The sequence below is a fragment of the Brachyhypopomus gauderio genome, chromosome 11, assembly GCF_052324685.1.
Source record: "Brachyhypopomus gauderio isolate BG-103 chromosome 11, BGAUD_0.2, whole genome shotgun sequence".
In the NCBI taxonomy this organism is placed as follows: Eukaryota; Metazoa; Chordata; class Actinopteri; order Gymnotiformes; family Hypopomidae; genus Brachyhypopomus; species Brachyhypopomus gauderio.
In genome coordinates this window covers 13,344,784-13,366,760 of record NC_135221.1, presented here as the reverse complement: position 1 = coordinate 13,366,760, position 21,977 = coordinate 13,344,784, and the positions used below count along the sequence as shown (strand labels likewise).

Genomic DNA, 21,977 nt, shown 5'->3' with positions numbered 1-21,977 from the left:
CCCCTGAGGGATCTGAGGCCACATGAAATGCTAGAATGGAAATGGCCAGAGTGTAAAAAAATTCCTAGTAGCAGCCTACCCAAAAAACAGGCAAAGGAACACTGCAGCTGTTAGGCTTCATAATGGACCAGATTCATGGATTATTTGAGCAGGCCTGGAATCCGCATCACCCTCCTCTCCTGATAGGTTTGATAGTTAACAGACAGTGCATATGGGATCTGAATCATCTCTGATGATTCAGGGGGGGGGGGGTGTCCTATTTGAGAAGGACTGCGCTAGGGGATCAACTTCTAATTAAGGTAAAAGTAACGAGACACTTCTCTAGGCCAACTTTGCTCAGGATGCACTGGAGGCAGACAGTTGCCCACTTGATGTCTAGACCCATCCTTGGCCAGAAGAACCTCATCAGCATTGACATGCCAGCCTGGTATATCTCTTGCTGAACAGAACCTGCAAGTGTGGGGATAGTTTTGCTGGTCCTCTTCCTTCCATTACTTCAACAATCCCAGTCTTCCAGTCCATATTGTGGTCTGGTAGTGTTTCTAGCAACACTGTACCTTTACCAGGAGAGACATCAGGATACCATGGGGCACTTTACTTCCTCATTGCTCCACATTTAGCATTAATTTGTTTGTGCAACCTCACTCATCTTGGGAAATCACATCCTGCCAAAATACATGCCAGTTTCTCAAAACCCCCCCCCCCCATCGAAGATGTAGACGTGCTAGATGCCCCATCTATCCACCAACTCAAAGAAGCGTACAGCATTCAGTTTTCTCTTTTATTGTTCAAAATGGTCAGCCAGATCACATAAAATACTAGTTTACATTTGCATGGTTAAGTTCTTGGCCAATCCAAATATGTAAAGCTCAGACCACCTGTTGACCTGGATCTGCCAAGCTGAAACCCTCATCTTCCAGATCAGAAATCAGCGACAGCAGATGCCCTAGAAGAGAAAGTAAATACAAAGTCTTCAAATGCATGCCAGCTCGCCACTTTTTGGAGCACAAAGAACTTGTACCCTCAACAGCCTTGAAGTTGAACACTTCAGAGCAACCTCAATCACATTAGCATAAGATTTCACAGGATTCAATGCAAACTGATCTGAACAAGACCTGGACCCAGGGAGGAGCAATATCCCAGAACCACCATGCACATGGACAAGTGTGGACATGAATTTAACTGCCAAAAGTGTGGTACACCTCCAGGTGTCTGTGGTTGGATAAGGGCAGTAAGGGGTGGCAATTGGACCTAGCAATAGACATTTAAGCAGCTGTGGTTGAAGTGTGCAGAGAATGGATTCAGAGAAGTGGAGGTTCAGGGATGCAGACAGTGGCCTACACCTACACCAGTTGAGAGATTTAACAATTTAGTAGGACACCCAAACAGTTCAACATCCCCATCTGTTTGAGGCAGAGTTCTCACCTTGTACAGAGGGGACTACAGATCCAGTAGACTGGGCCTGGAATTCTTCACTCTCAGGAGACACTGTTGGGGAAAGCAGGGAATGTTTGATGGATCAAGAGGCAGGTATTCCAGAGAAGTTGTGCAGACAGTAATCTTACCATTTCTTGAAGGGTTTCCCTGATTATTTTGGCAGCTGGACATCACAGATGGACTCGACACATTCAAATGGACAGGAGGGTTACTTTGCATAGATAGAGTTGCAGAGTTAGACTCCGATGCATTGGCCCCATTCACGTCTGCAGGAAACTTCACCTTTCCAGGGGAATCTTGAGAGATGGGTGTCACCGAGTGATTGGATTGGGAAATGGTAGTTCCATTTGAATTTCCAGCAGAGCTCACATCCCCAGAACCAGGGACATCCCCGGAGCCATCACCTGAGGCTTCGCCGACAGAGGGTTCCATTGTAGAGCTAAACAGTGACCCTTCAGGTACTGCAGCAGCAACTGGCATTGCGGTAGCAGTCACTTCCTCCGTCGGTGCCGCACCACCCCCAACTGGGCTTGCCGTGGCAGTCACTTCCTCCGTCGGTGCTGCAGCAGCAACTGGGCTTGCCGTGGCAGTCACTTCCTCCGTCGGTGCTGCACCACCAACTGGGCTTGCCGTGGCCGTCACTTCCTCCGTCGGTGCTGCACCACCAACTGGGCTTGCCGTGGCCGTCACTTCCTCCGTCGGTGCTGCACCACCAACTGGGCTTGCCGTGGCCGTCACTTCCTCCGTCGGTGCTGCACCACCAACTGGGCTTGCCGTGGCCGTCACTTCCTCCGTCGGTGCTGCACCACCCCCAACTGGGCTTGCCGTGGCCGTCACTTCCTCCGTCTGTGCTGCAGCAGCAACTGGGCTTGCCGTGGCCGTCACTTCCTCCGTCGGTGCTGCAGCAGCAACTGGGCTTGCCGTGGCAGTCACTTCCTCCGTCGGTGCTGCAGCAGCAACTGGGCTTGCCGTGGCCGTCACTTCCTCCGTCGGTGCTGCACCACCCCCAACTGGGCTTGCCGTGGCCGTCACTTCCTCCGTCGGTGCTGCAGCAGCAACTGGGCTTGCCGTGGTCGTCACTTCTTCCTTCGGTGCTGCAGCAGCAACTGGGCTTGCCGTGGTCGTCACTTCTTCCTTCGGTGCTGCAGCAGCAACTGGGCTTGCCGTGGTCGTCACTTCTTCCTTCGGTGCTGCAGCAGCAACTGGGCTTGCCGTGGTCGTCACTTCTTCCTTCGGTGCTGCAACAGCAACTGGGCTTGCCGTGGTCGTCACTTCTTCCTTCGGTGCTGCAGCAGCAACTGGGCTTGCCGTGGTCGTCACTTCTTCCTTCGGTGCTGCAGCAGCAACTGGGCTTGCCGTGGTCGTCACTTCTTCCTTCGGTGCTGCAGCAGCAACTGGGCTTGCCGTGGTAGTCACTTCTTCCTTCGGTGCTGCAGCAGCAACTGGGCTTGCCGTGGTAGTCACTTCCTTCAGTGCTGCAGCAACAACTGGGCTTGCCGTGGTAGTCACTTTCTCACATGGTTCTTGTGTGGCAGTCGTCACCTGGACTGCAGTCAGTGCTGGGCCCACAGTTGTAACCAGGCTAGGCCTCGGTCCAGTAGCATTAGCCTTGCTTGAAGATGTTGCATTCCTAGAAGAACCACCACCAACATGAGGCCTAGCAGTCTTCACCTTCTCTTGAGATAAAGCTCCACCATTAGTGATCTCTTCAAGCAACATGCCTTCAGCTTCCATGTATACTAGAAGAAAAAAAAAGTCTGGTTTAATACAACAATGGAAGATGTTTCCATTTTAAGATACATTAACAAAATTGATCATTTAAGCTCAGTAGATACAATACACAGTCTCAACATTAGTGCAATGTTCGTAGCATATTTCGGCACACCTTTTAATAATCTCAAGTGTACCAAGTCTTTGGATTAGTTGTAAACCTTAGGCAGCTCCACTGTCTCTCAAGAACACTTGATTACATCAGTTTGGATCACAACAGGTGCTTTTGTTTTCAAATCATAGTGATCAGTAAACCAGTTCTAAACTGTACCCAATCATTAAAAGGATTAGGTACTAAACATGGGACATGAGGTAAAAGGTGTCAAGAGCATATCTGCACCTTTCCGTGCTTTCATAGGATCAGAAACACTTCCCATTGTCAGCAGTACAGCCAAGACGTCCAACACAGTTGATGAATTTTTATTTTTGCCATTCGTTTGAACAGCACCAGCCAATGAAATACCTGGGGTGTTTGAGAACAGATAGAATATTTAGCAAACATAGGTAGGCAAACCTACTCTGTTCAATTAAATTAAATTCTTTATAGTTACAAGACCCAATGTTATACGTTCAAAGAAACTAAACTGAAGAAATCATTGCAAACCTTCGTATTCGGTTCTGTTCAATCGCACGTCACGTTTGCCTGGTTGTGATACGGCTGACTGTTGTCTCATCGGAGAACTGTGTGCTACGAAATTAAATTACGAGTTAAAATGGGTTAGAACGAGACATGAGATTCAAATAAATATTATTCAAATTGAAGTCTAACAAACCTTGGTTTAGCCACAGGCATAACAAAACTGAACCGATGATCTTCAAAGACCCCATGCTGACAATACTCATTCAGCCTACGACGCTAAGACCTTTTAAAACCATTTGTGAACGCATGAAATAGAGGTCACCTGAATCTTATCAGCAATTTACGATCTCCGTTTAATACATTGAACAAGGCAAATTACCAATCAGAACTGAGATACAAGCCAGTTTATTAAGCCAATTTTCGATTTTTCTAGATATGATACAAATAAATTATTTATTTTAATTGCATATAATTTGAAAAAGACAACTGCTTGTTAATGTGTGTTGACATCATCAGAAGAAGTGATTAAACATCGTAAGTGATTCATAATTGTCATAATCGATTTAATGTTTAAGTACTGAAAGGATCAACGTGTCTGACTTAACTGTTAAACTCGAGCCACTGTGTGTGTCTTTTTCTTATAATGCAGCTGAAGACCTTCTGGGCCTGGACCAACTACAACTCAGAGAAATGAGTTACATGCATTACAAATGAATAACACTTCTACTGTTCACCATTCGCGATCTTCCGAGGGCACAGCTTTCACTGTTTTTCTTTTACTCCTTTCTACTTCTACTGACATATCAAAGGTTTACCCCATCAGAAGCTTCCACAAAGTTTACAGTTAACTACGCTGGAAGACATAATGCGAAGTCAGCTACGAACATCCACAAACATTGAGAAAGAGAAGCTGGAGATCAGATTTATTTGTGATCAATTTCCAAGTTGAACTATAGCCTCAATGAGGCAAGCAACACAACCCTACCTGTTTATGTTAAAAGATCAATGATGAAAAATTTGCATAGATATTCACATTAACTACTAAATATCTTAAATACGTCTTTAAAATAATAATATCTTGTGATTATGTAAGCGTATTGTCTTAGTTTTATTCTTTTTTATTTTTTGTTATTTGCATCCACAATATGTCACTGAAACCTACAATCTACTTCCTCAGATAAACGACAGAGGGCGGCACGCTCTTGTTGTCTCCTAGCAACACTGAGTGTTTGCAGCTCTAGTTTCTTGAAACGCGTGATCGGCACCAGAAAAACAAAAAACAAACCGAACGAAACGGAAAACGTTAGACGTCAAGCTCGGGACTCGTAGCAATGATGCGCGAGGAGCTCTTTTCAGATCGCGATGCGGCCGCTCACTTTGAAAGAAGACGAAACAGGGAACTACAACGACAAGACAGGATTTTCAACGCCAAAGTCAGAACAATCGGTGTAAGTTGGCCAACTTATAAACCTACTGCTACTGTAACGTCAACGTACATTCACTTGTACACGTTTAGGATAAAAAAGACGTTTCACTCTTAACTAGATTGACAGGGATGCTCTTGATTATCAAGTGGAGGAAAAGAAAAATAAGGAAGAATCTAACGCAAAAGAGCTGAAGGAATTCGGTGAGTTTAAATATTTTTTGGCGGAAATATCTATTCCCATCAGTCTCAGTAGCCTATTAAGACCACATGTGTTTTTTTTATTAATCTGGTTAATAGAGCTCAGATTCCTGCAGGTCAAACATTGTTAACCCAATCCTGTTATTGCACTTATGACATTTATATTGGTCTGACATACCCAATATAACCCACATCCCATCTGATAATGAACAAATTAGCAGCTAAATAGGGTTTGGTAGAACCCCGGGACTGATTTTGTGCACACCACTGTCCTCCCCTCTTCTCCCGTCTTCCACGGTCCCAGCTGATGACCTCGTACGCCATGACCGGACTGCGTGCGTCCTGGAGAGGCGGCAGAGGAAGGACGAGCGCGCCGTGGCAGAGGCCGTCTGCCTTTTCCGCCAACGCTTCCAGCAGCCAGGCAGCAGGCGTGAGTTCGACCTCAACGACCCCGACCTGCTGCAGAAGCAGGACAGTGCGAGCGTGCTGCCCGGGCTGGCCGGGGAGGACCTGGGCAGAGGGGACCGTCTGCGGCGGCAGCGAGAGCAGCTCAGGGTCTGGACCCTGCAGCAGCAGCATGAGCTGGAGGAGGTGAAACTTCAGCAGAAACAGGAAGGTTCGTAAGCCTGCTGTTTCTGGTGTGTCCGTCTGTTTGTAGCAAGGATCACCATATGTCCTATCTGCCTACAGTTATTAACTCCAGCCCAGCCTGAACCAAACAGAACATACTCTGTGATTTCCTTACAAGCCAAACAGAACTGATACAGCTGATGTGCCTATAAACCAAACAGAACTGATTCAGTTGTTGCCTTTCAAACTCTTTAATTAGTTGAATAAGGTGTGTTAAATGTAGGTTGCAGCTAAACTTTGCAGGAAGGTAGTGGTCAAACAGAAATGTTGGAGAGTGCAGGTCTACAATAAAAGACTTTGTTAGTATGAAGCAGGGGCTATAGCTGCAGCCATGGAGACCTGCCGCTCTGGCCTTTTCCCCTAAAGCATCATGGCGTTAATATCATCTTGAATAAAACAGTGTGTGTGTGTGTGTGTTCAGACTGATATCCCATTTAGCATTTAACAATGATCTTTTCGTTACAGTGCTTTTGAGAAACAGGGCCCAAACAGTTTAATGGTTTCTGTGTTCTAACACTGCTTGCTTAAAAACACCAGATGATTATCAAGTCATTCATTAGTCAATGTGTTGGAGGAGAAAAAATATTGAACTCCTCAAGAGCTTAAAAAAAAAGGTTCAGGTGTACTAACAGTTAATTCACCAGTGGTGATGCTGTGTTTTCTTAAACAGATCATCAGTATGACCAAAACAGAGTAGTTCTGGACATCAAAGCCCTAGAGCTGCAGAAGATAGAGGAGAAAGCAAAGAGATCTGCAGCCACTGCTGTCAAGAACTTCAATCTAGCCCTGGTTGGTCTATGTGTCTTACCGTCTCTGCAGGGTTACCAGATGCCTAGCTCAGGGTTGCTGGCCTGAGATGATTCAGATCCCATACACATTATCAGTTAACTATCACACCTATCTGGTGTGTAGGAAAATACTAATGCACACTACATAGTGTCCTTTTTGAAACACAACACTTTGCAGGATAACATTTTTTGTTTCTATAAAAGCTCCATTGTGTCTTTATTGCAGTGTTGCCAGTGTGTCTTCACACCATGTTTTACCCCCAGGCAGCTGAAACATCTGCCCGGCGTGAGAGGGAGCGGCAAGAGGAGGAGGAGAACAACCGGACCGATATCCAGAACCAGCTGCAGGGGGCGCTACTGAGTGAGAGCAAGGAGCGGAGCGTCAGGGTGCCTGGTCTGCCTATAACGCGGCGGGACTGCTACAGGGGCATGACCACCGAGCAGCTCCAGCACATCGCCCACTGTCAGCGGCAGCAAGCGGAGGAGAGGAGGGTAATGTGGAGGAGGAGGGTAATGTGGAGGAGAGGAGGGTAATGTGGAGGAGGAGAGGAGGGTAATGTGGAGGAGGAGGGTAATGTGGAGGAGAGGAGGGTAATGTGGAGGAGGAGAGGAGCGTAATGTGGAGGAGAGGAGGGTAATGTGGAGGAGGAGAGGAGGGTAATGTGGAGGAGAGGAGGGTAATGTGGAGGAGGGGAGGGTAATGTGGAGGAGGAGAGGAGGGTAATGTGGAGGAGGAGAGGAGGGTAATGTGGAGGAGGAGAGGAGGGTAATGTGGAGGAGGAGAGGAGGGTAATGTGGAGGAGAGGAGGGTAATGTGGAGGAGAGGAGGGTAATGTGGAGGAGAGGAGCGTAATGTGGAGGAGAGGAGGGTAATGTGGAGGAGAGGAGCGTAATGTGGAGGAGAGGAGCGTAATGTGGAGGAGAGGAGGGTAATGTGGAGGAGGAGGAGGGTAATGTGGAGGAGAGGAGGCTAATGTGGAGGAGGAGATGAGGCTAATGTGGAGGAGTGATGTTTATGTTCCTTTGCTTGTTTTTTGGGTAAGGTGCTACTAGGAGTTTTTTCACGCTCTGGCCATTTCCATTAGAGCATTACAGTTTGGGTTCCTAAACTAATGTCTGGTCATCTTAGTCACTTTACAATGAATCGGACGACTGATACCTAGGCTTTGTGTGTGTGTGTGTGTGTGTGTGTGTGTGATTCACTGTGCATGCTGGGCCTGGGTGTTTTGTGTGTGTGTGTGTGTAATTCACTGTGCATGCTGGGCCTGGGTGTTGTGTGTGTGTGTGTGTGTGTGTGTGTGTGTGTGTGTGTGTGCGTACATGTGCGTGTGTAGCGCCTACATGTGGAGCAGCAGGAGGAAGAGCTGCAGCAGGAGCGTGAGCGTCTGGTCTCGGCTCGAGCAGCTCTGCTGCAGGAAAGACAGCAGACCCGCATCAGCAAGGACCAGCGCAGGGCATTGGACCAGGCCAACACACAGCTCAGCCAGTGAGTTACACACACATCATCCAGTGAGTTACACACACACACACACACACACACACACACACACACAGCACAGATCAGCCGGTGAGTTACACACACATCATCCAGTGAGTTACACACACACACACACACACACACACACACACAGCACAGATCAGCCGGTGAGTTACACACACACACACAACACAGATCAGCCAGTGAGTTACACACACACCCAGCACGCAAAGTGAGTTGTGCGCGCGCGCACACACACACATGCGCATGCACATACCACAGCCCAGCCAGCCCCATCATGCACAGTGAGTTTTATACACACGCACATATACACAAACACACACAAAATGACACTACAGCTTGACCAAGCCCAGCATGCACAGTGTGTATGTACACACACACATACACACATACCTACTCACCTTGCACACAGCGTGCTACACACAAACATACAGTTACAGTATACCCACACTCAGGAAGGATGAAGCTAAAGACATCAGACTTCGTCTTACAAAATGGTCTTACATTTACTAGGAAACAGCACTAACAAAGCATACATGGAGGTACGACACCTTACTGTGGTTTACCGTACTGCACTTACCTAATACTGTTTGCATTAAATCAAAGAAGTGCAAAACGGTGAAAGTTTGTAGCTAGCTAACATTAGCACCATTAAATATGGCTGCTCAACCACTTAAAAGGGTTAAATTCACTAAAGTTTTGCCTGTTTGCAGTTTCCCCTCATCTGTATCTTGCATGGTTCATTTTCACTGCTGTCACTATGGACTGTTACTTTGTCTCCCATGAACTGTTCTCTGTGTGCATCACTACAAAGTTCACTGTTACTATGACACTGAAATGTATCATCAATTTTGTTGTTAGGCATGCTATAAGAATGCTACATTTTGGAAAAGGACAGGGCTGTGGATGGACTGAATTTAGACAGTTTTTTTTCTCTGCCACAGGGAGAGGGCCCTTCAGAAGGAGGTTTACAACAACATCCCTGATCAGAGCTACTTCTCCCAGTTCAACACGTCCAGCAGATAGACATTCTACACAGGCAGAAAAATAATGATTATTTTTTAATGGCTTACATTAAGAATAAAGATAATTGTCTTTCTCATGCCTTCTTTTGATTTACATGCAATTTGACAGACAGGCTTGGTCAGAACGACTTCAATATTTATCATGGTGGCAGTACGTTGCCTGGAAACTAAACCCATAACCATGTTAGCACTCTCAAGCTCCTTGAGCTGCTCATTTCTGTACTGCAGAGACGAAACTCAGTTTCCGGGTGTTTCGATTCTGTGCAATGCTATGAACTTCAGCTTGATTTATTTGAAATACACAGATACATTTTTTTTATGCAAAACTTGAGGAGGAAAAAAATTAAAACAATTTCATAGAACTGTAAATTTATACACACATTCATACTAAAATCTTTTTTCCATTGTGCGTCATATACTGGCAAACAAATCCAAAGTTAACTCAAAGTTTTGGCAGCTATTTGCAAGGCCCTCACAGGCTGTTCCATTAATTTGTAGGCTTCAGAGACCTGTTTGACCTTTGCCCCCCCTGCGCGCTCACACGTATACAAGTTTTTACTTACATTTAATCACTCTTTTTTATTTTAGTTTTTTACCTAGACTCTCTGAAAAGTAACATTACTTCTGTTTTCTCCACTACTGAAGCCGGCCTAAAAGACCTAAGATCAACCGCCACAGCCTCCATTTTGTTGTGAACAAATACTGTATGGCAGGGCCAGACAATTTTCAGATCCATACTAATATTGTCATAGTGGATGTAAAATTGAGGCAAACACTACAACATTTAATTTTTTTTTTATTATTAATGAGGAGATCATCTTTAACACCAGAGTCATAACAGTAACATCTGTTTTGGCTTAAAGTGCAAAAAGAAAATTCAATTCAATTCTTTATTTACATCAGACACAAAATACATGGTCCATATCAAGAAAATTAATCAAAAACAAGATAAAGTAAGAAAATAAATAGTATGGTACACACCCATCAGACATATAGGCTCTCTAGTGTCACCTAAGCTTAGAAGAGAACCTCACCGAACTCTTAACTGGATTAACTAGAGATTCAATTATGCTATTTTGAGAGCAATTAAAAATTAAAAATATAGCCGCAAGCGGCGATAGGCGGGTTCACACACACAATAAGCAAAAGGAAGCCCAAAAGGTCCTTTAGACCTAAAAGTGAAAAGAAGCTGTTTGGGTTTGGCCAGTGTGTGCTCTACAGATAGTGTGTAATGACATCTGCATGTGTCAGAAAGGGAGACACAGAAACAGCACATCTGGCTAGGGCTGCATCTATGTGAACAATATAGGAAGGCCTGCATGTGTCTATACATGATTGGGCCTGTATATCACCAACAGAGAGAGATTGAGGGAGCCAGAGACTATGCTTTGTTAATTCACTCTTTACACACCTAGCATGCCTAACATGACTGCCCATGTATTCAAAGTATGAATGTAGTCTGCAAAGCCTGGCATTACATGACTGACATGACTGGCATGACTGGAATGACATCACTGCCATGGCGAACAAAATTAACATGACTGATATGACTGACATAACTGGCATGACTGTAATGATTTGATGATTTGACTGAAATGACTGATATGACTGGACTGAAATGACTGATATGACTGGACTGAAATGATTGGCATGACATGACTTACATGACTGGCATCACTGACATGACTGATATGACTGACATGACTGGACTGGCATGTCTGATATGACTGACATCACTGGCATGACTTACATATACTATACATATACTATAGATATGCATACAAACTACATACATTTAGGTAGAAGTGTGTGTGTGTGTGTGTGTGTGTGTGTGTGTGTGTGTGGTAGTGTATGTACTCAAACTATGACAACATATACTAATACATACATACATAAGTTTACATAGAAACTATACATACATATAGGTATAAAGGTGTGTGTGTCTGTGTGTTTGTGTGAGAGAGAGAGACAAAAAAGAAGCCAAATATCAGTTTGTATGAGCATGTGTTAGTCACTGAGATATGGGTGGGTATGGCTAGGGAAGTGTCATTGTGAATGCTATAGGAAGGCCTGCTTGCGCCTGTATGTGTGTGTGCCTGGTTAATAGACACAGAGAGATCTAGGTAGCCAGAGCAATGTTTACTTAGGGCACAGAGATGGGAGGGGGAATGTGGGTGAGAGTGTGAGAGAGACTGAGAGTGTGAGTTTCAGCTTGCGTGCGTGTGAGAAGGAGAAGGTGACAGAGGGACTTTACATGCATTTTTATGCATTGTATATAATACTGCACTGTAGAGCCATACGATAACCGATTTAGATGAAACTTGACAAATTTGTTCAGGATGGGATTCTGAATGGGCTTGTGCATTTTGGTCAGAATTGGGTAAAATATGAAAGAGCTTTAAGAATATGAATATTATATGTATCGATGCTGTCCATTAAAAAAATATTTAGCAGGTATAAGTGTCCTCAAATCCAAAATCTTTGGATTGTTTTTTGATTTCACACTCTGTAGAGTATTATAAGACTTTGCTTGACATGATAGTATGAAAATCCTAGGAGGAGTATGAAAAGTGATGATTTCAAACTATTATTAACTGTAAATAAACTGTGCATTTTTTAATAGGACATGTAATGGGAAAGTTGTTCGCACTACTGCAAGGAATCAAAAGAGTCTAATTGCATGTTCCCAAGTGGAATTATGTAGGGGATATACTTGCTTTATTTGCAATAGCGCCCCCCAGTGGCCAATCGACACCCGGCTGGATTATGTCATAGGGGGTGTGCACTTTTCCACACCCAAGAGGTTTCGTGCAGATCGACCAATGGTAAGCCTGTCAAACGCGTGCCGATCACTGATTGGCCGATTACGTCAGCCATTTTGGAAGTATGGCATGTCTGTTTTAGGACCTGGTTCCCAGAGGCCCATAGATGATGTCTGCCAAGTTTCATGTGGATCGGCCAATCTGAGTGCATGGGGCAAATTTTTGCATGTTATAGCGCCCCCTAGCAGGTGAGGTATGGCAACCTCTGCGAGCTGCCCCAGACCCTCAGAGGGAAGCTGTCTGTGAAGTGTCATCTCATTGCATGCAAGTTTTCTGCAGTTAGAGCTTCATATGCGCAAAATTTACTATTGAGTTTACACCCTCTCATTTGATTGGCTTATACTGACTAGGTAGTGATGAAATTAGCATTTTTGCTGGATAGATTTTAAAGTTCAGACTCTTCTGAACGTTTTGATACCACATATGTGCATGTATGTGAAAAATCCAGGGACAAGTTTGGGCTCAAAGATGTGTGCGATTTTGCACATTATGCAAATTAACTCGAAATCTAAGTGGGCGGAGCTAAAGGGTCCTTGAGGCTTTTTTGTTTGGTTTGAGCCAAGGAATCCATCAGAAGTGGAATTTCGTTTCTATGACCTACGGTGTAGGAGATATGGACCAAAACACAAAATGCTGCGCTATAGCGCCACCATCAGGCCAATGTGGGTCATTGTCTGGGTTTCCCTCATTGCACCTCTGGTGCAACTGTCTGCCAAGTTTGGTGTTTCTGGGCCTTACGGTCTAGGCTGCAGTATGCGTTTTACAGCCTGAAAAATAATAATAATAAGAAAAACTCGAGCAATTACAATAGGGTTCCCACACTATGTGTGTGAACCCTAATAAATAACGACTTCAAGTTCCATTGCATCATAATAACAAGTAACAGTCTCAGTGCAAAACATCGCTTGTAATTTGTAATAAGTGATTCTATTTTTGTTTGACGAGCACCAGAACCCGGTAAATATTCATTGTCAAAATGAGAGCAGAGCGGGTAGTAGTAAAGTACCTCCGCACGTTGTACTCCTTTTTCACCGCACAACTCGTAACAGAGCAGGAACATAGGATTGCTTTCGGGGTTTGGTATGTGTGCATATTTATCTGTCCAGTCGTTATTATAGTGTGTTTTTCTGTATCAATCTTACGTCTCTTCTTTGACAGCGCCATGCTTCTCAAGTGAGTCTGGCTGTGTTCGAAATAGCCTACTACATACTACTGGCGTAGGCCTACTGGAAACGTGCCGCAAAGAGCCACACAGTGTCGTAAAATGTTGCAAAAAAATTTTATTTATTTTTACGGTAGTTTATCAAATATTTATTATTTATGGGGAGATGGGCCGGTACAAATTCATTAAAGGGCCGGTTCTGCCGCCAGTTGAATAGCCCTGCTTGTACGGCATACAGCAGCAGTTCAATGAGCTTTTCCACCAGAGGGCTACAGATATACATGGACGTAAGCTCAGTAACCGCGGCTCTACACAAGGTTAAAGATTCCCCATAAACCTGATCCAGTAGAAGCTTTTCCCACCATTTCTATTAGGTTAAAAGCATCACTGTTTGAGGCACTACAACAACTGGACTGATTGTTAAGTAAAGTGCATCGATTTCAGTGTATGTAAAATTATCCTTAGAAACAGGCCAGGCTTGGGGTGTAGTGTAGTTGTATGGGCTGAAGTTTGCTGACTCACAGATGTGCAGCAGTACCCAGACACAGGTGAACTAACAACCCATTAGAAAGGCTGCGTCAGTCAATCTGTCAATGTAATTGGAAGCAGGTCTCCATAGAAACTTACCACAGTAGCCAGAGGATGCCCGAGGCCTACCATCGAAACACAACTCACAGAAACGATCCACTCATCCTGATTTGTACATATACAGGAACACATCGTAAAAAAGTAGATGGATGTGGTCTTCAAAAGGGGCAGGACAGAAATGTGTAGTAGACCCACACAAATCTGCTATGTGTGTCAACTGAAAAAGTCATTAACTGTCAAATTAGAGAAAGCACATCTTTACAATAAATTCAAGTCATTTGATACATTCAAGACACCGTATAGTGAATAACATTTTAACACAAAGTAGTCTTTGTGAATGCAAACTAACAAAAAATGAATAAAAACTAAGCGAATTAAAAACTAAGACAATACGCTTACATAATCACAAGATTTGATTTTTAAAACGTATAGAACATATTTAGTAGTTCATGTGAATATCTATGCTAATTGTTCATCATTGATCTTTTAACATAAACAGGTAGGTTTTTGTTGCTTGACTCAATGAGGCTATAGTTCAACTTGGAAATTGATCACAAATAAATAAATAAATCTGATCATTACTTCCGCGTCTATCGGAATTTTTCTGGAAGTTCGTAACTGACTTCGCATTATTTCTTCCAAGGTAGTTAACTGTAAACTTTGTAGAAGATTTTCAGGGGGTAAACCTTTGATTTGTGCTTAGTAGAAGTAGAAAGGAGGAAAAAAGTGAAAGCTGTGCCCTCAGAAGACAGCAAAGGGTGAACAGTAGGAGAAGTGGGAGCTTCATTTCTCTGACTACTGAGTTGTAGTTGGTCCAGGCCCAGGAGGTCTTCAGCTGCATTACAAGAAAAAGACACAGACACTGTTATGATAATTATGAATAATTTACGATGCTTAATCACTTATTCTAATGATGTCCACACACATTAATAAGCAGATGTCTTTTTCAAATTATATGCAATTAAAATAACTAATCATTAATATCATATGTAGAAATTTCGAAAAAATGGCTTAATAAACTGGCTTGTATCTCAGTTCTGATTGGTAATTTGCCTTGTTCAAGGTCCTAAACGGAGATCGTTCAACGCTGATAAGATTCAGGTGACCTCTATTTCATGCGTTCACAAATTGGTTTTAAAAGGTCTTCGCGTAGGCTGAATGAGTATTGTCAGCATGGGGTCTTTGAAGATAATCGGTTCAGTATTGTTATGCCTGTGGCTAAACCAAGGTTTGTTAGACTTCAATTTGAATAATATTTGTTTGAATCTCATGTCTCGTTCTAACCCATTTTAACTCGTAATTTAATTTCGTAGCACACAGTTCTCCGATGAGACAACAGTCAGCCGTATCACAACCAGGCAAACGTGACGTGCAATTGAACAGAACCGAATACGAAGGTTTGCAATGATTTCTTCAGTTTAGTTTCTTTGAACGTATAACATTGGGTCTTGTAACTATAAAGAATTTAATTTAATTGAACAGAGTAGGTTTGCCTACCTATGTTTGCTAAATATTCTATCTGTTCTCAAACACCCCAGGTATTTCATTGGCTGGTGCTGTTCAAACTAATGGAAGAAATAAAAATTCATCAACTGTGGTGGACGTCTTGGCTGTAGTGCTGACAATGGAAAGCGTTTCTGATCCTATGAAAGCACGGAAAGGTGCAGATATGCTCTTGACACCTTTTACCTCATGTCCCATGTTTAGTACCTACTCCTTTTAATGATTGGGTACAGTTTCGAACTGCTTTACTGATCACTATGATTTGAAAACAAAAGCACCTGTTGTGATCCAAACTGATGTAGTCAAGTGTTCTTGAGACTGTGGAGCTGCCTCAGCTTTACAACTAAACCAAAGACTTGAAACACTTCAGATTATTAAAAGGTGTGCTAAAAATGCTACAAACATTGCACTAATGTTGAGACTGTGTATTGTATCTAATGAGCTTAAATGATTGTTTTTTTAATGTATTAAAATGGAAACAACTTCCATTGCTGTATTAAACTAGACTTTTTTTTTTTTCTTCTAGTATACATGGAAGCTGAAGGCATGTTGCTTGAAGAGATCACTAATGGTGGAGCTTTATCTCAAGAGAAGGTGAAGACTGCTAGGCCTCATGTTGGTGGTGGTGCTTCTGGGAATGCAACATCTTCAAGCAAGGCTAATGCTACTGGACCAAGGCCTAGCCTGGTTACAACTGTGGGCCCAGCACTGACTGCAGTCCAGGTGACGACTGCCACACAAGAACCATGTGAGAAAGTGACTACCACGGCAAGCCCAGCTGCACCACTGAAGGAGGAAGCGGCGACCACCACCACCACAGCAAGCCCAGCTGCAGCACCGAAGGAGGAAGCGGCCACCACCACCACGGCAAGCCCAGCTGCAGCACCGAAGGAGGAAGCGGCCGCCACCACGGCAAGCCCAGCTGCAGCACCGAAGGAGGAGGCGGCCACCACCACCACGGCAAGCCCAGCTGCAGCACCGAAGGAGGAAGCGGCCACCACCACCACGGCAAGCCCAGCTGCAGTACCGAAGGAGGAAGCGGCCACCACCACCACGGCAAGCCCAGCTGCAGCACCGAAGGAGGAAGCGGCCACCACCACCACGGCAAGCCCAGCTGCAGCACCGAAGGAGGAAGCGGCCACCACCACCACGGCAAGCCCAGCTGCAGCACCGAAGGAGGAAGCGGCGGCCGCCACCAGGGCAAGCCCAGCTGCAGCACCGAAGGAGGAGGCGGCGGCCGCCACCAGGGCAAGCCCAGCTGCAGCACCGAAGGAGGAGGCGGCGGCCGCCACCAGGGCAAGCCCAGCTGCAGCACCGAAGGAGGAGGCGGCGGCCGCCACCACGGCAAGCCCAGCTGCAGCACCGAAGGAGGAAGCGGCGGCCGCCACCACGGCAAGCCCAGCTGCAGCACCGAAGGAGGAAGCGGCGGCCGCCACCACGGCAAGCCCAGCTGCAGCACCGAAGGAGGAAGCGGCGGCCGCCACCACGGCAAGCCCAGCTGCAGCACCGAAGGAGGAAGCGGCGGCCGCCACCACGGCAGAGTCACTGTTTAGCTCTACAATGGAACCCTATGTCGTTGAAGGCTCAGGTGATGTCCCTGGCGCTGGGGATGTGAACTCTACTGGAAATTCAAATGGAACTACCATTTCTCAATCCAATCACTCGGTGACACCCATCTCTCAAGATTCTCCTGGAAAGGTGAAGTTTCCTGCAGACGTGAATGGGGCCAATGCATCGGAGTCTAACTCTGCAACTCTATCTATGCAAAGTAACCCTCCTGTCCATTTGAATGTGTCGAGTCCATCTGTGATGTCCAGCTGCCAAAATAATCAGGGAAACCCTTCTAGAAATGGTAAGATTACTGTCTGCACAACTTCTCTGGAATACCTGCCTCTTGATCCATCAAACATTCCCTGCTTTCCCCAACAGTGTCTCCTGAGAGTGAAGAATTCCAGGCCCAGTCTACTGGATCTGTAGAACCATCTGTACAAGGTGAGAACTGTGCCTCAAACAGATGGGGACGTTGAACTGTGTGCGTGTCGTAAATTGTTAAATCCCTCAACTGGTGTAGGTGTAGGCCACTGTCTGCATCCCTGCACCTCCACATTCTCTGCACACTTCAACCACAGCTGCTAAAATGTCTCTTGCTAGGTCCAATTGCCACCCCTTACTGCCCTTATCCAACCACAGACACCTGGAGGTGTACCACACTTTTGGCAGTTAAATTCATGTCCACACTTGTCCATGTGCATGGTGGTTCTGGGATATTGCTCCTCCCTGGGTCCAGGTCTTGTTCAGATCAGTTTGCATTGAATCCTGTGAAACCTTATGCTAATGTGATTGAGGTTGCTCTGAAGTGTTCAACTTCAAGGCTGTTGAGGGTACAAGTTCTTTGTGCTCCAAAAAGTGGTGAGCTGGCATGCATTTGAAGACTTTGTATTTACTTTCTCTTCTAGGGCATCTGCTGTCGCTGATTTCTGATCTGGAAGATGAGGGTTTCAGCTTGGCAGATCCAGGTCAACAGGTGGTCTGAGCTTTACATATTTGGATTGGCCAAGAACTTAACCATGCAAATGTAAACTAGTATTTTATGTGATCTGGCTGACCATTTTGAACAATAAAAGAGAAAACTGTGAATGCTGTACGCTTCGAGTTGGTGGATAGATCGGGCATCTAGCATGTCTACATCTTGGATTGGGGGGTTTTGAGAAACTGGGATGTATTTTGGCAGGATGTGATTTCCCAAGATGACTGAGGTTACACAAACAAATGAATGCTAAATGTGGAGCAATGAGGAAGTGCCCCATGGTATCCTGATGCCTCTCCTAGTAAAGGTACAGTGTTGCTAGAGCCTCTACCAGACCACAACATGGACTGGAAGATGGGAATGCTGAAGGAAGAGGACCCGCAAAACTGTAACCACACTTGCAGGTTCTGATTAGCAAGAGATATACCAGGCTGGCATGTCAATGGTGACCAGGTTCTTCTGGCCAAGGATGGGTCTAGACATCAAGTGGTCAACTGTCTGCCTCCAGTGCATCCTGAGCAAAGCTGGCCTAGAAACGTGTCTGTTACTTTGCTTTAATTAGAAATTGATCCCACTAGAGGGACTTTTAGGAGAGAAAGAAGAGAATGGCAGTTTTTTTTTTTTTTTTTTTTTTTTTTTTTTTTAAATGGACTTTCAAAACTACTTAAAATTGCTTTGTACCCTAGCTAGTACTGTGGAGTCCAAGATTCCATTGAATTAGGTTACTGCTAGACGCAAGAGTCAATGCTGATACCTAGAAAGAATTACAAAATGAGAATGGTACAATACGAAAAAGTCCATACACGACTAACAATATAAGGGTATATTTTAATCAAGAAAAGTGTAATGTGTCCTTAGATGTTGGATAAGTGGTCATTTAAGTGACAGCGGTTTAGTTTTAGAACTCCCCTTCTCTGCCTGTACTTATGTAGAACCTATTTGTATACTATAATAGACTCCTTGACACGTGTGTGTGTGTATAGAATACTGGCCTAAACGTGTTTTTATCAAAGTCTTTCTATCAGCTAGTAAACCCCACCTCCTGTGGCTTCCCTGAGACTGTTTCAGTTGAAAAATATGACGAGTTTGCTATATTTTTTTAGGGACAAGATTACTAGTATAAGGCAGAACATGGCAACAAGCCCTAATAGACCATCAACCCTTACATCAGTTACTCAGCCTAACTTTAATATGTCTTATTTCCAAGAAGTTGACATGGTAACACTACTTGATGTGATCTCATCACTAAAATCCTCTACTTGTGAACTGGACCCTTTACCAACATGCTTTTTCAAACAGGTTCTGAGCTCATTAGCAAATGAAGTTCTAACGATTGTTAATCAGTCTCTGCAATTGGGTGAATTCCCTAAAATTCTTAAAACTGCAATGGTTAAACCATTATTAAAGAACAGAAATCTTGATCCCACAGTTCTTAATAATTATCGACCTATATCTAACCTTTCCTTTCTTAGCAAAATAATTGAAAAAGTAGCGTCAATCCAGTTGAATGACTATGTCAAAGTAAATCAAATAAATGACACTTTTCAATCTGGTTTCAGAGCTCTCCACAGCACTGAAACAGCCCTAGTTAAGGTAGTAAATGACTTGAGATTGAATAAGGATGCAGGCAAACTCTCAGTCCTTTTTCTGCTAGATTTAAGTGCCGCTTTTGACACCGTTGATCATGAAATACTTCTTGATCGACTACATAGCTGGGCAGGCCTTAGTGGCTTAGTTTTAGACTGGTTTAGATCGTACCTAACTGGGCGTGATTACTATGTAGCATTAGGTACCTCTTCCTCCACACGTCAAAAAATAACTTGTGGCGTCCCCCAAATATCAATTCTTGGGCCGTTACTAATTAACCTATATATGCTTCCGTTACCACACATCATTAATAAACATGGTATTAGTTATCATCAATATGCAGATGACACTCAACTTTATATTTTGCTAGAACCTAAAGCCCTAAAATCAATTTGCTCACTGTTTGACTGCATAGATGATATACAGACATGGATGTCTGACAATTTTCTGCAGTTAAATAAACAGAAGACAGAGGTTCTTGTTCTTGGCAGTGATTCACAAAGGAATGATGTCCAGACTTATTTAAATCAAATGAATCTGAATGCCAGACAATGTGTCAAGAACCTGGGCGTCACCTTTGATAATGAGCTCAGCTTCAAATCACACATCATGACTACATGCAAGACAGCTTACTTTCATCTTCGAAACATTGCTAAGGTCCGAGATATGCTTTCTCCTGCTGACAGTGAAAAACTTGTCCATGCATTTATCACATCAAGGCTAGATTATTGTAACGATGTTCTATCTGCTCTTCCAAAGAGCTCTATTTCGCACCTACAGCGAGTTCAGAACGCGGCTGCAAGGGTTCTGACCCACAGGAGAAAGAGAGATCATATTACACCTGCACTCCACTCACTGCACTGGTTACCTGTCAGCTTTAGAATAGATTTTAAGGTTCTAGTCATGGTTTTTAAATGTCTTCATGGTCTTGCCCCTCTTTACCTGAGTGAAATGATGGTTAGATATGTTCCAGTCAGGTCTCTCAGGTCTTCAAACAGTAATCTACTGATGATTCCTAAAAGCCGATTAAAGATTGGCGAGGGTGCTTTTAGCCACTATGGGCCAAAGCTCTGGAATTCTCTTCCTGAAGAGCTCAGAGGCATTTCATCCCTGCATAGTTTTAAGAGCAGTCTCAAAACATTCCTGTTTAGATCCGCTTTTAGTTAAGAAACTCTATCTTAATAGTTTTATCTTATTTACTTTACTTTTTATTATCTTATTTACTTTACTTTTTTACTTTTTATGTTATTTTAATATTTTTATCTTTAATTTCTTTTAACATTTTCTTTTTGTCTTATCTCCTTTTAATGTTTCTTTTTATTTATACTGTAAAGTACTTTGAGTTACATGTATGTATGAAAGGTGCTATACAAATAAAGATTGTTATTATTATTATTATATTACCTACCTGGTCCTGGAATCCATGTGCTTAGAATGGAGGCGAGTAGTGGTTTGTAGTAGTTGGCTTTTTGTGACATTTTAGTATACATTTACTACACTTGCATATTAGTATACATTTATTACACATATTAATTGCCAATCATTCACAAATGGAAAACTGTGATGCTCATCTGACAAGAATGTGAACCTGTTTTTATGCATCAGCGATTGTTGCTTGAATGTGATATATACTGATATATAGGCCTATATATAATATGAGAGATCGATATAACGAATGTGATCAGAGTTGGGCCGGAGATTAGTGTGTCGTTCGCGAACGATTCGTTCAAATGAATGAATCATTTGAGTGAACAAACTGAATCGAATCACTTCCTCAGCTGATTCGTTCCTTTTTCAGTTCAGTAGTTGAGCTCAGCAGTGACCGTGCAGGCCGGCAGGGGAACTGCTGTGTGGTCTGCGAATCTGGAGGCGGAGACATTCATTGCGAGGGAACTGCACATGTATGGTGTGATTTTTGTTTCAATAGTTCCACAAAAGCAAAAGTAAATCCAAAAGCAGAAAGTATATGTTATGAATGCAAAACAGAAAAAAATATATCAAAAGTATATATTTTTTATATAATTGGTTATTTGAAACTTATTTTCGTTTGCATTTTGACAAGTTTTTGGTTCCATTGTTTTTGTTTTTTTGGATTTTCCCAGTAAGGTCTTTTGCTTCTGGAATCTCTCTTTGCTTCTGCTTCGTTTTTTGCTTCTGACTTTTGGAACACATTTCACGTGTGGGAGGGTCTTAGATGAAGGCGTTCCTCTGCAATCTCCATTGGTCACTGATTATACCACAGGGATTTTCTTGAGTTTGTGCTTGAGCCCTTTGTTGCAGGATACCTGAGTGAAGATGAAAAAAAAACTGAAAAACAGAACTGGAAGTTCCAATGCACCGGTTTATTAAGTCCACCGTGAAGAGTGCCTTCAAAAACCCAACATACATTAATAAAGAAAGGGGAAAAAAAGAAAACAAGTCAACATAAACTAATCA

General features: G+C 43.7%; 3 protein-coding genes across 4 annotated transcripts; 2 read left to right on the top strand and 1 right to left on the bottom strand.

Annotated features, from left to right (window-relative positions):
• Positions 1 to 767: 767 nt before the first annotated feature.
• LOC143527133 (uncharacterized) lies at positions 768 to 4,089 on the bottom strand. The gene is made up of 6 exons (XM_077022119.1): positions 3,981 to 4,089; positions 3,812 to 3,895; positions 3,548 to 3,670; positions 1,566 to 3,176; positions 1,426 to 1,488; positions 768 to 946 (listed from the first exon to the last, which is right to left on the bottom strand). Exons 1-6 carry the CDS (start codon positions 4,048 to 4,050, stop codon positions 870 to 872), a joined length of 2,028 nt encoding a protein of 675 aa, XP_076878234.1. The 5' UTR covers positions 4,051 to 4,089; the 3' UTR covers positions 768 to 869.
• Positions 4,090 to 4,965: 876 nt separating this feature from the next.
• ribc2 (RIB43A domain with coiled-coils 2) lies at positions 4,966 to 9,426 on the top strand. Its single transcript, XM_077022121.1, has 7 exons — positions 4,966 to 5,235; positions 5,333 to 5,414; positions 5,716 to 6,027; positions 6,712 to 6,830; positions 7,094 to 7,321; positions 8,164 to 8,315; positions 9,272 to 9,426. The coding sequence occupies exons 1-7, from the start codon at positions 5,119 to 5,121 to the stop codon at positions 9,351 to 9,353; spliced, it is 1,092 nt and encodes a 363-aa protein (XP_076878236.1). The 5' UTR covers positions 4,966 to 5,118; the 3' UTR covers positions 9,354 to 9,426.
• A 5,571-nt stretch (positions 9,427 to 14,997) lies between these two features.
• LOC143527132 (uncharacterized) lies at positions 14,998 to 18,067 on the top strand. Of its 2 annotated transcripts, XM_077022118.1 has the most exons (7): positions 14,998 to 15,152; positions 15,238 to 15,321; positions 15,463 to 15,585; positions 15,954 to 16,276; positions 16,370 to 17,279; positions 17,357 to 17,419; positions 17,884 to 18,067. In XM_077022118.1, exons 1-7 carry the CDS (start codon positions 15,083 to 15,085, stop codon positions 17,958 to 17,960), a joined length of 1,650 nt encoding a protein of 549 aa, XP_076878233.1. In that variant the 5' UTR covers positions 14,998 to 15,082; the 3' UTR covers positions 17,961 to 18,067. The 2 variants fall into 2 exon arrangements, with proteins under 2 accessions (XP_076878233.1, XP_076878232.1); XM_077022117.1 differs by having other exon boundaries at positions 15,954 to 17,279.
• The last annotated feature ends 3,910 nt before the right edge of the window (positions 18,068 to 21,977 follow it).